This window comes from Bos grunniens, chromosome 1 (assembly GCF_055505025.1).
Source record: "Bos grunniens cultivar Pamir isolate PY7600 chromosome 1, Bosgru_T2T1.0, whole genome shotgun sequence".
NCBI lineage: Eukaryota > Metazoa > Chordata > Mammalia > Artiodactyla > Bovidae > Bos > Bos grunniens.
In genome coordinates this window covers 68,034,739-68,053,037 of record NC_141165.1, presented here as the reverse complement: position 1 = coordinate 68,053,037, position 18,299 = coordinate 68,034,739, and the positions used below count along the sequence as shown (strand labels likewise).

The 18,299-nt window shown below is 40.9% G+C and overlaps 1 protein-coding gene across 2 annotated transcripts in view; it reads right to left on the bottom strand.

The window, feature by feature from the left end:
• The window catches only part of LOC147379565 (uncharacterized), a 553,375-nt gene that overhangs the window by 51,173 nt on the left and 483,903 nt on the right, over nucleotides 1-18,299 (bottom strand). For both annotated transcript variants that reach the window (XR_015133778.1, XM_086319040.1), the window contains one exon: nucleotides 2,114-2,171. Coding sequence is in view for 1 of the 2 variants with exons in the window: in XM_086319040.1 (XP_086175166.1) it covers nucleotides 2,162-2,171 (10 nt within the window). In the remaining variant the exon portion in view is untranslated. The remainder of the gene's footprint in view (nucleotides 1-2,113; nucleotides 2,172-18,299) is intronic.

Here is an 18,299-nt window from a genome sequence, read left to right as displayed (position 1 = left end):
GTTACCCAATTCAGGTCTCACACCAGCCCTGCCCGCTCCTGGCCCAGGCCTTGTCACCCGTAGTCCCCTCCACCTGCTAATGCAGCTCCTTCCTTGACAAACAAACCAAACCAAAACAACCATCTTTCGGATCTCAGTTTCAACGGCCCACCTCACAAAAAGACCAAATCCCCTAGGAGCAGCTACCCAGCACTCCCCCAACCCTGAATCCATCCGTCTTTTGCTCCTCCATCAAATGTCAGTCCTTCTTCACAAAGCTCCATGAGGACACTGACAGGGAGATGCAGGCACTTGAGCTTCCATGGTTGGTGAAGGGGACCAGTTTTTTAAGAAAAACCATACAGAAATACCTTACTGTGCATATTTTACATAAAACATAACAATCAATTATGTGAATCCTTTCCTAAGGCCTCTCCTAGGACCTCCAAAGGGCTCGAGTTAGTGGGGCCACAAAGCTGAATATTCTTTCGCTTCATAGTGGCTCTGCCTCTAGGTAGGGACCACATTTGTTTTGGTCATTGCTGTACTCCTGACATTGTACATAATTTTATTTGGGTGACTATTATCCATTAATTTTCTAATCAACAGGGGCATACCTGGTGGCTTAGATGGTAAAGAATCTGCCAGCAATGTAGGAGACCCAGGTTTGATCCCTGGGTTGGGAAGATCTCCTGGAGAAGAGAATGGAAACCCAATCCAGTGTTCTTCCTGGAGAATTCCATACCCAGTATAATCCAGGAGGTTGCCGTAAAGAGTTGGACATGACTGAGGGACTAACACTTTCACTTTCAATCACTAAAACAATAAAATTAAGAATCATAAAATCTGTATTTTTGAATATTAATGTATTTAATATACAGTTATTGGTAGAATGAAAGAAGCACATTGGCTCCCTGAGGGATGAACAGATCTTGCATGAAAAGAGGATATCCGGGCCTCTAGCCTCCATAAGGGAAGGGTCTTGAACAGGGCTGTCAGAGAACTGGGCTGTGGCCACATCAGTTTCAGGTTGATCCTGAAACTGATGTTCAGGAGGTCAGCCGTGACCTCCCAGAAAGAACTCTGTATCCTAATTATGAGGTCCTTAATCAGGGATGCTCGATGAACCCACAGTGCTTGTAAAATTGGGAGTATTCCTTTCTATGTTCGTGTTTCTGGGAGAGGAACCTGGCTTTATTCAAATTCTCAAAGTGATATGAGACCTACTAAAGCAAGAGCAAGGACTGCAGGTTAGTCCAGGAAGGTGCACGGCATCAGTGGAGATGTTAATAGCTCACACAGAGGGTTCACATGTCCCAGCCCTGCTTCTTATTAGATGAGGATCTTCAGAATACACTCAACCGCTGTGTCGTCACAAATGTATAATGAGACTACTAATGCTTGAGATGGCTGGATGGCATCACCAACTCGATGGACATGAGTTTGAGTGAACTCCGGGAGTTGGTGATGGACAGGGAGGCCTGGTATGCTACAGTTCATGGGGTCGCAAGGATTCGGACATGACTGAGCGACTGAACTGAACTGAACTGAGTGCTTACTCACAAGGAGACTGCAGTAGTACATAAATCTGCATATGCGGGTGTATGTGTACATAGACACATATAGTGTCTGGCCCAGTCCCTGTCTCACAGTGCATAGTCAATAAATATGTGTTCTTTTCCCTTTGAAATTAATAGTTTTTCAATCCTTAGTATAATCTCTGTGTGCTGTGAACGTGTTACCCGATCAGTCATGTCCAACTCTGTGACCCCATAGACTGTAGCCCACCAGGCTCCTCTGTCCATGTGATTCACCAGGCAAAAATACCGGAGTGAGTTGCCATGCCCTCCTCCAGGGGATCTTCCCAACCCAGAAATCAAGCCCGGGTCTCCTACATTGCATGCAGATTCTTAACCATCTGAACCACCATATATTATTTAAGAATAAATATATGAATTTACCCATCTATTCATTTTAAAAGTTTATTCAGCATCTAATATGTGCCAAGCTCTGCGCTTGGCCCTGGGCAGGGGGTGAGATGAGAACCAGAGATCAATAAAATCATTAAAAAGAATAAACACAAACCATAAAGACGGAAGAAAAATATCAAGAAGTAGTTTTGAAATTTTCCTACCTCATGATGGTTATGTATTCTCTCTTGGAGATGAACCTCTTCAGCTGTCTACATTATTCTAAAATACATGGATAAAAATGGAAAAATAGAGTCAGTCATGCGGATTTTTATGCAAAGGATAGCAATCATCCAAATGTTTCCAGATATTCACGTGTTCACTGCAATCTGGACAACCATTTTGGGGGATTGAAATTTTCATTCTCAATAAGATGGCATTGCTTTGGATACACACAACTTTGCCAGTTTCACACTACAGACCAACAAATATCCTGTCTCTGACACAGGCCAAATGTATCTTGTACTTGCAAAGCAAACCGAACCCCTGCCCTGCAAAAAGAGACGGAAAATTATGAAAATAAGTGGGTCTTAAAGCCAACATAAAATTATTCAGTATTAGTCTCTTAGTTCTTCTTTCTCTTTCTCTGTCATACACACACGCACACACACACAAAACACAGCAGCCCTGCTCCAACTTTCTCTCCCCACCCGCAGCCAGCCCCTCCATCCAGATGAGTAAGGCTTCCTCAGGCACACAAGTGCTGAACAGTGTCCCGTATACACACCTAGGGCTGCCAAATAAAATATAGGATGCCCTGATAAATTTCAGATAAGCAATAAATAAATTTTTAGTATGAGTATGTCTAAATAATACATGGGACCTACTGACTCAAAAGTATTTATCTGAAATTTGGATTTACCTGATGTCCTGTATCTTTATTTGTTAAATCTGGCAACCCCACCCCATCTCTTCCTGGAGTTGTGGTCTGTGACCAAGTCATTGCCACTCTCATTCCGTTGGGCCTTGATGTCATTTCCACCCTGCTATGTCCCAACTTTCAGGATGGAATTGGGAGTCCCAGTACTTTTTCTCTGGACCCCACTCCAAATCCCTACTCTACCAAGCCCTTGGAACATCACCACTGGAATTACACACCACTGGGCTTGGTAGGGCTATCACAACTCCCAGGTTTTCTTTCTCAGGCAGCCAGAACTCAGTCACCGGCCCCTTCTTCACTGGCGACCTCTGCTAGCAATGCATCCCTTTCCACCTGGGTACCCCCCTACTAGGTGGGATTGAGACAGAACTCTGACCCCTGAGCAGCCTGCCCCGTGGCTACCCTGACTCATTACAAATAAATTTCCAGGCTCCTGGATAGGTCCCCAACAGGACAACACACCTAATTCACATTAGCCAAGATAAGGATTAGCCGCATTCACAGACTAAAATGAACACAAGAAAGACCAAACAATGCAGTCAAGAAGAGACTGTTTTCTAAGAAGAAATGTAACCAAATGGGAAAATATTTAATAAACCCATAAATGAGTTAATAGTTGCACAAAACATAATTTATCTCACAGCCTGCAATTCAAGCACATAAGCACTCATAATATCAAAGCTTTTTTTTTTGTTTCCTCTAAATTTATCAAGGTCTCATTTAATTGCTATAAACACCTAAAGACATGAGCAAATTAACACATAAAATTGCAGGATTTTAGCTAATACATATTCATGAACGCATGTTGTTGTGATCAGGCAAATAATGACCTGAGACATTGATAAATTTGGTAGAAGCAAAAGAAAAACATAGCACATTGTTAGAATTCTCTGCAGATCACAGAATGGAATCTTTGATAAGCCCTACTCTAAGAGATCATTCATAATAATTATTGTATTTCTGTAATTCTTTTAGAAGAGAGATCAGAAAATGTTTAATCAGTAAACTTCATAAAAATACTGTCCCCAAAATACTTGAAAGCCAGAGCAGTGCTCCGGAATGCTGGCTTCTTGCAAGGCTAACCCATGCCCTATTCCACAGGATCAGTTTTATATTCTTACTGGCATTCTTGCTTCTATATCTACTGCCACTCAGAAAGGACTGACAGTTTTCCAAGCATTTGTGGGAATCTCAAGTTACAGCTGTTCCAGGGTCTTCAAAATGAATGTCTTTTATTTGGATGGAAATATACAGCATGTGTTGCTCACCCAGAGTTGCTGCGGTATAGTTATTTTTGAATCAGCCTGCTAACCCCTCTTGTTAGAACCCATCCATACATAGTTCTTATTCATTAAATCCTTTGCTCTCACCCAAGCAGGCAGTGGCCCTGTGAGCTGGAAACTGCACCGAGTTTGAACATAGCCGGACTGGTCCTGACAGAAAAAATCTGAGCAAACGCCTAAGGCAGACACTCAGGCTACAAAGCAAAGGCACAGACTGACAGACTCGGCCAACGGGTCTCAAGAAAGGGCAAAACTACAGAGCACGCATACAGGAACACCAATTAATTTCAGCTGATCTCAGAGTAAACCTCAGTAACCTTCTCTACACAGTATTCCAATCAGTCATTTCCAATCAACCTGGAGCAAAACAGCACTTCAGTTATTTGCCTCCCCTGTTCAAATTGAGGTCAGCCCAAAATCTGGGCCCTGGAACAAGGCTGCAAAAACACTGCCTCCACAATAATACTTTAAAAGTATTTACTATGATTCAGCAACTATGGCATATATGTATACGTTTGTGTGTGTGTATGTGTACATGTATGTATGTATTTGTTGTGGTGGTTCAGTCGCTAAGTCATGTCCAACTCTTTTGTGACCCCACGGACTGCAGCAAGCCAGGCTCCTCTGTCCATGGAATTCTCCAGGCAAGAATACTGGATTGGGTAGCCATTTCCTACTCTGGGGGATCTTCCCAACCCAGGGGTTGAACGTGTGTCTCTCCTGCATTGGCAGGCAGATTCTTTTCCACTGAGCCATCAGGGAAGCCCCATGTATATGTATACATATATATTAATTCATTTATTCCTTACAACAGCCCTATGATTGCTGTCCCTTTTTGTACTGTCCTAATTTGTAATCATTTGCTCAAGGTCACACACAGGAGGTTAAAGATCAATATGCAAATACAGGCCTATTTCCCTTTACATCCTGTACTCTTAGCTATTGTGCTGACAGCTGGACTACCATTAAGTGGGGAGAACTCGACAGCTGCCTATGTTGTGTGACTTCAAGGGATAATGGGAAAATCCTCTCTGCTCACAACATTTTCAAGCTCCCCCTCCCCAAACAGATCTGTTTGCTTTATTCAGAAGGAACAACTGGTAGAGAGGTGGAAACATGAAATGCAGAGTCCCAGCTCGGCCACAACCTAGTGGTCTGGAGATATCCTGCTATGGATGATTATAATGATACCGACCCCACAAGACTGTCTGGGCATTAAATGAAACACTTAGAGAAGCACATTTTGAAAGTGGGGTTGAGTGTACAAGGGTCAGTCACTATTATTAAGATCCAAAATTAGATTAAGCACAGGAGTTCTCCCAGAAGTATTTGCATTTAGATTATGGTGCTTATCCTGAAATTCTGAGTGGGTTTTGGAGGGGAGTGGCAGTGGCACTTTGAGAAGTTGGGACACATCAGGGTCATAGGAAAGGTGTGTATAGATACCCGACATGGCTGAAAGAGGAAGCTGGGGCTCCTGCTTTCCACTTGTAACCTCAGGTGGCTGTGGTAGAACAATCAGCCCCAGATACATAGAGGTATGCACTGCCTTTGTCAGAAAATTCCCAGCTATCAGATCCTTTCCAACTAGCTGTTTTAAAACACAGATGGGCTCATTAGAGAGTGCTTATTGTCCATGGAAATGAGGACATGAGCACAGAATCCCTTAAGAAGCACCTGGCAGTTTGAGAGGAAGTCAGGGCTAAGAACATGTGTACATACTCTAATCCCCTGCGCTTGGTCAGGGTTGACCAATGACAGGATATCAGAGGTTTGCCCACATTCACATCAGTCCTTGCCCCGTCCCCTCAAAGGCACCCTATGAAGCCTCATTCCCAACTTTAGAAAAAGCCAGTCCAATCTTCCTGCAAGTCAGTCAAGCCCTCTGTGAGGGGTACTAGGTGCTGTGTTATGGTGGCATTTCATTTCTGTCTCTGTAGGCACTTGGCACTTTGCGTGGGGACCTTTGGTCATGCAAACAGCCATCAAGTAGAAGAGAAGACCGTGCAACCATGTTGAGAGCCACTCACACTTGTCTGCATCAGTCATGGAGCCTTATTTGGTAGCTGCTCCATAATCTAACTGGATTGGATAGAATGGAAATACACTGAGTTGAACCGAATTTGAATCAGTTAAACTGGTTGCCTTTTCTAACCCTTAACCAAGTAAGTCAAGAAGGTCTCTCCTGTCAGCCAGTGTCTCAGACCAGCCCTATCATGGTGCACCCCATCAGTGGATGGAACACTTATCTGTTGAGGTGCTGGAGTCATCTCTGATACCATTTCCCCTCCCACACCCTTATCTCCCATCCAACCCATCACCAAATCCTGCTCATTCTTATCCCATGTTCGCCTTTAGGAAACTGTCATTTCTCTCCATCTTTGCCCATATCACTCCCATTTCTTATCTTGAGTGCTCATGCAGCCTACAGAATAGTCTTGCTACCTTTATTCTTGTTCTACTCCCCATTCTAGACCCTACTCCAAAGCTAAAATGATTCCATACATGTAAACGAAACAACAAAATATCAATGTGACCATATTTCTCTCTTCAGTAAAACCAAAGGGCTTCCATTACCATTAGGATAAAGACAGAAATCCTCTGAGCACAGCCTGGACCCTCTCTCCTGGACTCATGCCACCCTGGCCACAAAATTCTTCAAATAATCCCTTATGTTTCTGAGCCTTCCTTATGTTTCTGAGGCTTCACTTACATCATCCCTGCAGCTGGAAACACCTCCCTCTGATCACTCTTCCCTGCCACACACTTTCCTACACTTGATGATATACAACATGTTCTCCCTTCATGCTATAGCACGTCTTACAAAGCTATCCACTATCCTAGAATACCCTTCTCTTTCTTCATAATGCCTAATTAGCATTATTAGCAGCAGCATCTTTTAGGATTTTAAAAAGCTCAATAAGGCCTAATAGGCATTATGAAGAAAGAGAAGGGTATTCTAGGATAGTGGATAGCTTTATAAGACATGCTATAGCATGAAGGAAGAACACGTTGTATATCATCAGGTGTAGGAACTCAATATGCCAGCAAGGGGCTTCCCTTGTGGCTCAGTTGGTAAAGAATCTGCCTGCAATGCGGGAGACCTGGGTTCGATCGCTGGGTTGGGAAGATCCCCGGGAGAAAGGAAAGGCTACCCACTCCAGTGTTCTGGCCTAGAGAATTCCATGGACTTCATAGTCCATGGGGTTGCAAACAGTTGGACATGATTGAGCAACTTTCACTCACAATATGACAGCAAATTTGGAAAACTCAACAGTAGCCACAAAACTGGAAAAGGTCAGTTTTCATTCCAATCCCAAAAAAGAGCAGTGCTAAAGAATGTTCAAAATGCCAGACAATTGCACTCATTTTGCATACTGGTAAGGTTATATTCAAAATCCTTCACGCTAGGATTCAGCAGTACATGAACTGAGAACTTCCAGATGCACAAGCTGGATTGTGAGAACGCAGAGGAACCAGAGATCAAATTGCCTCGCTGGATCATAGAGAAAGTAAGAGAATTCCAGAAACATCTGTTTCATCTACTACACTAAAGCCTTTGACTGTGTGGATCACAACAAATTGTGGAAAATTCTTAAAGAGAAGGGAATACCTACCTTACCTGTCTCCTGAGAAACCTGTATGCAGGTCAAGAAGCAACAGTTAGAACTGGACATGGGACAATGGACAACAAGCAATAGACATTGAAAAATGGTTCAAAATTGGGGAAGGAATATGTCGGGGCTGTATATTGTCATCCTGCTTATTTATCTTATATGCAAAGTACATCATGAGAAATGCTGAGCTGGATGAATCACAGACTGGAATAAAGATTGCTGGGAGAAATATCAACAACCTCATATACGCAGATGATACCACCCTAATGGCAGAAAGCAAAGAATAACTAAAGAGCCTCTTGATGAGAGTGAAAAAAGAAAGTGAAAAAGCTGGCTTAAAACTCAACATTCAAAAAACTAAGATCTGGCCCTATCACTTCATGGCAAGTAGAAGCAGAAACAGTAGTAACAAATTTTATTTTCTTGAACTCCAAAATCACAGTGGACGGTGACTGCTGCCATAAAATTATAAGATGCTTGGTCCTTGGAAAGAAAGCTGTGTCATACCCAGACAGTATATTAAAAGCAAAGACATCACTTTGCTGACAAAGGTCCATATAGTCAAAGCTATGGTTTTTTCAGGAGGTATGTACTGATGTGAGAGTTGGACCATAAAGGAGGCTGAGCACTGAAGAATTGATGCTTTAGAAGGTGCTGGAGAAGACTCTTGAGAGTCCCTTGGACTACAGGGAGATCAAATGAGTCAATCCTAAAGGAAATCAACCCTGAATATTCATAGGAAGGGCTGATGCTGAAGCAGAAGCTCTAATACTTTGGCCACCTAACGTGAAAAGCTGACTCATTGGAAAAGACCCTGATGCTGGGAAAGACTGAAGGCAGAAGCAGAAGAGGGAGATAGAGGATAAGATGGTTAGATACCATCACCAACTCAATAGATATGAGTTTATGCAAACCCTGGGAGATAGTGATGTACAGGGAGGCCTGGTCCATGGGGTTACAAAGAGTTGGACATGATCAGGGACTGAACAACAAATTAGACTTTCTAAGTATATAGATGTGATTATTTTTATTAATGTCATTTTTCCACTAAGCAACCATCACTGTGAAAGCAGGGGTTGTGTCTTTTTGAAACATTATCGTCTCCCCAGGGTCTACCATTGGGCCTGACAGATGATAGGGAACAAGAGCCATTGTTGAATGTTATGTGAAGGGATACCACCAGCTCTGCAAGCTGCCAATGATGACTCAGAGAATGATGATGGGGTATAACCCATGAACTTCTCACTCCACCCCTCCTTCATGCAGGGTTTATTCATTTCTGCTTTAGAAATTTTGGGTTTGCAATCTGCAATGGCATTTAAAGGTGGGCAACAACACTGCAGGTCATAAAAAATACACAGTATGACTGTTGACAAGTTTTTATTATCGTGTGGAATATTTTAGAATAGTTCGTTACTTATAGCACATTGTTTAGAACAGTTCCTTTCATTTGATCATTAAATGCTGACCTTTAGGGCACATCAGGGGCCAGTCCACCCACTGCATCAGCTGGATCTCATAGCAGGCCAGAAAAGAGCTACCTAGCTCTGTTTAATTGCCTCCTTAACTCCTCCTGGAGGAGGAGTTCATGACTTCCATTCCTCTGTGAAACAGCTGCACTTGTTAGAAAGTCTCACTTTATGCTGTGCTGATACACGCCTCACTGTATCCCCTCCCCATCCTCCACCCCACCCCTACTGCTCTTGAACCAAATAACCCTAAATTCGCATCCACATGGCAACCCCTTCAGTTACTTCAAGACCCCTGACAAGCCACATCTGAAGTCTGCTCTTCTATATTTTATGCCTTTGCCAGCCTTGATTTTTTATTTATGGACCACATCTTGCTATTTTACTGCATGCATTCCTGTAAGCAGCCTTAAATCCTGTGTGGGATAAGGCCATATATAAATAAATCCTTGTGCCTTTCCTCAAGGCAACAACTCAAGTTCCCCACCCGACGGTCTCCTCACTAACCTTGCGTCATTTCCTCAGATTTATTCTCTCATCATTCTGACACTAGAATAGGGAAAATATAGGGCTATTCCCAGGCCCATGGGATTGTCTCTGGGTGCTGTGTCTTAGGAATAACAGACAGAGTTTGGAAAGATGACAAAAGGTTCATCACTGCTGTTTCACAGTTTCAGTTTGCAAAACAGTTCTTAATGACATGCTCAAGCATTGGAAATCCCTATAACCACCCACTTCTGGTACTTAGGTGACGACCTGGCCTCCTTCATGAACTGGAAGATTAAGGTCATAGGACTGGAACACCCCTACCGCCCTCCACACTAATTCAGAGTCTACTCCCTCTCTTTCTTTCTTCACTACTGTCTGTGCTTGCTTTTGAAAGCTGTTCTCTCAACTCCAACTCATCCTCACAAAATAAGATCTGTTCCAACAATGTCCTTGTCACAGTGGTATTTTAGCCGTGAAATTAAAAGACACTTGCTCCCTGGAAGGAAAACTATGACAAACCTAGATAACATATTAAAAAGCAAAGATATCACTTTGCCAGCAAAGGTCCATATAGTCAAAGCTATGGTTTTTCTAGTAGTCATATAAGGATGTGAGAGTTGGACTATAAAGAAGGCCGAACACTGAAGAACTGATGCTTTCTAATTATAGTGTTAGAGAAGACTCTTGAGAGTCCTTTGGACAGCAAAGTGATCAAATCAGTCAATCCTAAAAGAAATCAACCCTGAATATTCATTAGAAGGATTGATGCTGAAGCTAAAGCACCAATACTTCGGCCACCTGATGCAAAGAGCTGACTCACTGGAAAAGACCCTGATGCTGGGAAACATTGAAGGCAAAAGGAGAAGGGGGAGGCAGAGGGTGAGATGGTTAGATAGCATCATCAACTCAGTGGACATGAATCTGAGAAAACTGTGGAAGATAGTGAAGGACAGGGAAGCCTGGCGTGCTGCAGTCCCTGGGGTGGCAAAGAGTCGGACACAACTTAGTGACTGAACAACTTCCAGCTAGCTCCTTCCCTTTTGCCTGTAAAATGCTCATGTCACCTCTCATCTAAAAATTACTAATGATGAAAAATATTTAATATCTGTTTTAGCCCAAAGCTGACATCCTAGGTTTTCTGTTCAAGCATGAGTAAACCTAAGGAAAAAAGCACAGTTGTTATATGAGGAAGATCCAGGTTTTGTGGGGCTTGCAGGTTATACAATTTGGAAGTAGGAGGGCTGTTTAAAATAAAGAATTCAAACTTATAAACAAAAGTACAAAAGTGAATATTTACTTAGAATGAGAACAATGCAAAAAATTACAATTTTAAAAAACAAACGCTACAAATATATTAGTGTAATACATATAAAAATAATGTAATAAATAATGTAAACATTTATTAACTGTCTGGTCTCTGCAACATTTTCCCTCTCATTTTTTAATCTGCATTCTCTTTGATTGCTTCCTTATTTGGCAAAGATTCAATCTGTCTTTTCAGTATAGTTAATTTTTTTTTAATGTTTTCATTTTTACAGTACAGAAAGTTTTAGCTTCCTACTCCATTACTGGCAATATGTAAGCCTGCAGAATTTTTGTCTCCAATTTGTAAAAATTCTTTATGAAGTTTCTTTCAATCCTGAGTTGAAACATTTCAGAACATTTCAAAAATGTGTGTGTGTGTGCTATGACTAATCTTAAATCTTCTTTGAACTGACAACCCACTAACCAATTTGTCACTGATGTCTCATCACAGAGGTATATTATGAATTTTAGGTTATCTTATCTGATAGGGGAGAATGTGCATTTTGACTGGGCCTTGACAAAAAACGGATCCTCTTCTTGCAATTTCACACATCTTATAATTAAAAGGACGTTTCACACACTAGCTTCTGGTGCTATGCATTTCAACCCTTTTCTCCACCACAGTTTTCCTAATGCCAGGTGTCAAAAGGCACATTCACACTTGATGTCATCCCTGGATGAGTCAGGCCCCAGTGGGTGGAGGGAGAATTCCTGAGACTATTAGCAGTAACTTAACTATATGTTACCTCTGTGTGAACTTCGCAGTATATTCCCATACACCCTAACCCTAGTTCCCTAAGCAGATACTGAAATGCTGTTCACAACAAAGGGGAACTGTGAGTAAAGGAGGGCCTAAACAGAAAGATACAATAGTCTTTTACTGTACTTAAACATTGGCATAGACTGAATGTTTGTCTTCCTCCAGAATTCCTGTGTTGAAAGCCTAATTTCCAGTGTGATGGTATTTGGAAGCTGGTGCTTTGGGAAGAAATTAGGCTAGATTGGGTCATGAGGGTGGAGATCTCCTAATGAGACTAATGTTTTTCTAAAGATTTTTTTGATGTGGACCATTTTTAAAACTTTTTATTGAATTTGTTACAATATTGTTTCTGTTTTATGTTTTTATTTTTTCACTGCAAATCATCTGGGATCTTATCTCCCTGACCAGGGATTGAACCCACACCCCTTGCAATGGAAAGTGAAGTCTTAACCACTGGACTGCCAAGGAATCCCTAAAACTAATGCTTTTATACAAGAGGATCTCTCTGTCTTTCCCTCTCTCCTTCATCCCTCCCACCCCCACATTGTGAGAAAATAGGGAGACACGATGCTATCTTGCACACCAGGAAGAGGGCTCCACCTGACCATGTTGGTACTGACTAGAGTTCCCAGCCTTCAGAACCGTGATAAATACATTTCTGTTGTTTAAGCCACCTAGTCTGTGGGATTTTGTTAAACAGACAAAGTCAAATATCTTCAGTGTGTAAGTTTTACAGATTACATAACCATAGAAAGGCACTGCTAGTACATCCTAGGCCCTGGGAAAGGTCTGGGAGAGTGAGGGGATTGAAACTGAAAGCTTATCTGCTTCCTGGTATGTCTGCCTTGGCATTAGAATTCCAAGAAGTTTCCTCCAAGTCCTGCCCCTTTTACTCAGATATGCTCTCCCTGGCACTTAACCCCTGGGAGTCTGGCTTTTACTTCCTTCCTGCAACTTGGCAACAACCAGCTAGGTAAATAATATAGTATCTTTCTCCCACCCTTTATTCTTCTCAACCCTCTGCATTCTTTCTCTGAATGAAGCTACCCCTTGCCTCTTACTTAGCATCTTCCTAATTCATTCACCACTTCTCTCTCTTCCTCACCCTCACACCTACCCAACACTTCCATCCTCCCTTCGCCCTCCCTAAATGAAGGCATTTTCCCTGGTTCTGCCCCTACCTCTTCCTTCCTTATCTCTTGGGCAGTCCTTCTTGGAAATCTCATTTGCTCATAGACTTCCATCATCAGCTCAGCATCTACACTTGCTCATTCCAGTCTCCTTTTCTCTAGAAAAGAAATCTCTCTCTAGAGCCAATTTCATTTCCTGCTGCATCCCCTCAACACTTTAATCCAGTGTCTTTTCCACACACTGGCTCTTCCTTCCTGGCTGCATGTTGTCTGTTAATGCTGAGAGATCACAAATGACTCTTGTTTCTCCCTTGACCACCACATTCCTTCTTCCTCTTTCCTACTGCTCCTGCCCTACTTCTAGTCTTAGCATCTGTTAATCAGAGTAAAAACTTCTCAGTTGTTCCAGAGAATTCTACAACCTAGTGCTTTTCCCTTACTTCTACCCAGATGGTTTTTCCTTCTTCTCAGAACTGCCACATGCTTTTAATTTATCTGATGGAATTTATTCTATTAATATTTCATCTTGTATTTATGCGACAATAACACATTTAGAAAGTGCTTAGAAAGTGCTAAGCATTTTGCATTATCTTATTTAATTCTCACACCTATTCTGTTACTGGTACTCATTAACATGATCATTATTTCTGTTTTCAGTGGGGAACCTGAACCTTAGAAAAATGAGTAACTTGCTCAAGGTCACATAGAAAGTGGCAGGGCTTGAATTTAGATGCATCTCTCTGACTACAAATAATCATGAGTTTAATTGCCAATAACTAGTAATATGGAGAAGGGAATGGCACCCCACTCCAGTACTCTTGCCTGGAAAATCCCATGGATGGAGGAGCCTGGAAGGCTGCAGTCCATGGGGTCGCTAAAAGTCGGACATGACTGAGCAACTTCACTTTCACTTTTCACTTTCCTGCATTGGAGAAGGAAATGGCAACCCACTCCAGTGTTCTTGCCTGGAGAACCCCAGGGATGGGGGAGCCTGGTGGGCTGCCGTCTGTGGGGTCACACAGAGTCGGACACGACTGACGTGACTTAGCAGCAGCAGTAATATAATTGCTATCATGTATTATGCACTTGCCTTATGCTCTATAAACTTCACATTACCCTATAAGGTTATACTATTATCATCCACTTTTTATAGAGAAGAAAACTGAGTCCCTCAAACTTTATTCCATCCCCTTAAGGTCTCCTGGCTGGTAATGGCAGGGCTACTATTGGAGATGGGCCATTTGGCTCCAGAGCCCAAAAAGTAACCATGTCACCAGACTGCCTCCCTCTTTACCCTGCTGACTTCACCTTTGTTGTCATGGCCCTTCAACTATACAATAGCCTCTCTGAGGACAGAGGGCACTTCTTATTCATTTTTTTCAGACTAAAGCTAATTTTTATTTTGAAATTATTTTAGAATTATAAAAATGCTGCAAACACAGTACAAAAATTGTTTTTTTCCTAAACCATTTTAAAGTTACCAACATACTATCATATAACTCCTCAAGAATTTAGCATAAATTTCCTCCAGACAAAGGCATTCTTCTGCATAATTAAAATAAAGCCATTGAAATGGGGAAATTAACATGATACAGGACTACTGTCTCTAATATACCAGTCAATCCTAAAGAAAATCAACCTTGAATAATCATTGGAAGGACTGATGAAGAAGCTCCAATACTTTGGCCACCTGATGCAAAGAGCCAACTCACTGGAAAAGACTGTGATGCTGGGAGAGATTGAGGGCAGAAGAAGGGGGTGACAGAGGATGAGATGGTTGGATGGTATCATTGACATGAGTTTGAGCAAACTCCGAGAGATAGTGAAGGGCAGAGAAGCTTGGCGTGCTGCAGTCCATGCAGTCGCAAAGAGTTGGACACCACTTAGTGACTGAACAACAACAAAACATCTAATATCAGACCCCATTCAATTTTCACTGAGTTTTCCAATAATGTTGTTTGTTCATAGCAAAAGGATCCAGTACAGACTTAAACATCTAGTTCTTTGTGTCTCTAGTCTCCTTCAATATGGAATAGCTCCCCAGTCTTTCTATAATATCCAAGTCCTTGATGAAAACTGCATGCCAGTTATTTGTAGAATGTCCCTCAATTTGAATCTGCCTGATGTTTTCTCATGATTAAATCGAGGTTATCTATCTTTGGCAGTAAAGTCTCAGAAGTCCTATAAAGTGGTCACAATTTCTTGTGTCTCTTTTCTGGTAAGGTTAACTTTGATAATTGGATTAAGATGGTATCGCCCAGGTTTATTCAAGTTACTCTTTTTTTTATTAATATGTAAATACTTCATAGTAGGTACTTCTTTGAGACTATATTTTCTCCTCATCAAACTTTTACTCCCTTGGTTCTAATACTCATAGATGTTTCCTGGCTTAGTTACTACTGTAATGGTTGCCAAATGGTAATTTTCTAATGTAAATATTCTTTCTACTTTCATTAGTCAGCATCCACCTTTCTCAATTATTTGTCCATTGATGTATTAGTATGGACTCAAGGAGCCTATTTTATTCAATGAGTTATAATCCTTTACTAAGATTATCTATTTTGAAGTTCAGATTATCCAGTGCTCATGTGAGTCCTTTCATAGAGGTTTCTGTCATCATGTTCCACCATCCTTTGAGTACTTCCTACATCCTAGGGCAATAAGATATTCCAGGTTTCTTTTATACCTTCTCTGGCCCAGTCTTGGAATCAGTCATTTCTCCAAACAATCACAGCTTCTTTTAGTAAAGAATGGTACTTTGAAATCAAGATTTGGCCACTAGAGGTGCTTATTGTGACTGGGATGCCAGGGCTCAGGGGGCCTCTCAATGACCAGAGCTAGGAAGCTAAAGGGTTGTGTGTGTGAGTGTGTGTGCGTGTGTAACAATGAGTTCACATCAGACCTCCGATTCCAATCTAATATCACACGGTTCATTGCATTTTTTTCCTCTACTACATTTATAACTTTCTTCTTAAATAGCATAAAACCATCATTAATTTATTTACTTATTGTGTCAGTCTCCCTATATGTACTCAGTCTCCTGATGCTGCCAGTTTCCCCACCTTCACGAGGATGCCTCCACCTTACTCAGGTTCTGATGTCCCAGCCTGCCCCACCCCGACTCTGCCACCTCACCTCCTTCCTGTTCAGTAGTCACTCCTGCTCATCCCCACCTAACGGCTTCTAGATTGAAATATTCCAGAGGCTCACTAATTCTATAATGAATCTCTGGAGTAGCACAATGCTCTTTGTCATGTTACTCAATTCACATTTTTAAAATAGAATACATACTTCCCACTTGAAGTTTATATGCATAAAAAATCAGTCATTATTAAGAAAATTATGCTTATACTATCTTATCATACAAAAAGAAACCTCAGTAAGAACAGAAATTAAACAAAATGTAAGTTCTTATTAAGAAGCCCAAATTCAACTTACAGGAAGCATAAACAAAGAAGCAAACAAGAGGTCCTGGTTTTCCCTCTACATCTGGCCTGCCTCAGTGTCTATGAGCATTCCTGACCTTTTATTTGAATCTGCTATCAAGGGAAAAAAAAGTTCAATTTTTTTTCCAGAAATGTCTTTGCCATTTCATGAATTTAAACTGATAACTCTTGGTTCTCCTTGGCTGGGGTTGTCCAACATCTACTGCCTGGAGTGTAAAATCCAGTTGTGGGGGAATTCCCTTGCAGCACAGTGTTTAGGACTCTGTGTTCTCACTGCCAAGGGCCCAGGTTTGAACCCTGGTCAGGGAACTGAGATCCCACAAGCCTCGCAGTGAGGTAAAAAAATATCCTACTGTGTGTTGTTGTGACAAATAGTTGTCAACTGCTTTTCCCACAGGCAGACTCTACTTTCTCTTGAGGGTCTGTCTCTGCAAGCCCATCCACTAAGCTCCTCGAGCTGAGACATGGCTTCTTCACTACACACTTTGATCCAGAGCACTTTTTATTTCTAACTTTTAAAAATTATAAAATGATAAGTTTTCTTCACAAATATTACATTCAGCTGGTTGATTTATTTTTAAATTAAGGTGCACACAAACATGAGGTGGCTATAAAATAGATGTGTGGACTATTTCATTTCTTTTAGAGTTTACTGTAAATATAAAAACATATATTTTAAAGAATATTTGATCTTCAGGGCATTCAGAGCGATTGGACAGTAGGACTACCAGCAAACAAAAAGTATGGCATCCATACTTCTTAGCATAAATTAAAATTTCTGGGGACATTTGTAAAGATTGGAGTGAAAGTTTCAGTGACTTCTAACAAGTTTCGATGACTTCTACCAAGAAACTTCTACCAAGAAACTTCTGGTCCAACTCATCAATATTAAGATAAAACAGGAGCTTGATTTCTAGTACATCTTCCATAGATTGTATGATAACAATAACAATTCACACATATACATGTATTCCTCACAAGAACCCTTTGAGGTAGATGAGAACTATAGCCTGATGGAACAGGCTCACACATCTTTGAGGTGGCAGAACTAAAATGCAACCCCAGGTTTTAATTCACTCCCACATCCTGTTATCTCTCCAGACTAGATTTTGTTTGTAAAAAGTTTCCAGTTTCTCAACTATATCTTCTTATGCTGTGTATCCAAATTCCCTTCTCCCTAATAAGGTAGATAAATCAAGTCAATCAAGTCTAAACTCATGGGGGAAATACCTTCTGAAAAGATGTAAAAAATTTTTTTAAGATAACTGGCTTATTCAAATAACTATTTTCCTTTAAGCTAAGGGAGTTAGTGGTGGACAGGGAAGCCTGGCATGCTGCAGTCCATGCGGTCGCAGAGTCAGACATGACTGAGCGACTGAACTGAACTCAATCAACTGAAGGTACCTAAAGAAATTTCCAACTAAATTTTATTCAGAAATCAGAAAATTTTTCTAACATGAATTGTGGGAGATTTTTTCTAACTGACTAGGTAGAGTGAATGCGTTTTCTTCTAGATTATCATTTTTGTATGAAAACAAAGCTTCATTTATAGATCTTTTCAAAGCTGGCGCCACTATTGCCATGAAAACATGAGAAAAGGAGAGTTATTTAATGGACATCAAAAAAACCCAAAAAACACCATATCAGTTTTTGATGAATATACCACTTCTACTGCTTTAGCCTACTGGAAATTCAAAGAATTCCTTCGCTATAAGCAATATTTAATGTTTTATGATTATAAAGTTAACACATGCTCATTATTTTTAAAAGGCAGAAAATTATAAAGAATAAAAATAAAATCACATAATTGATAACAACTGGTTTCTTTTAATACATATTTTCATGCATTTGTGTATCTGGTTTTATTTTTGCAAAGTTAGAATCATATATGAGTTCATTTTCTGTTTTTTCTCATTTATACAATAGCATTTCCTCATGACATTAAATGCTATAGTGTGATATTAGTAAATG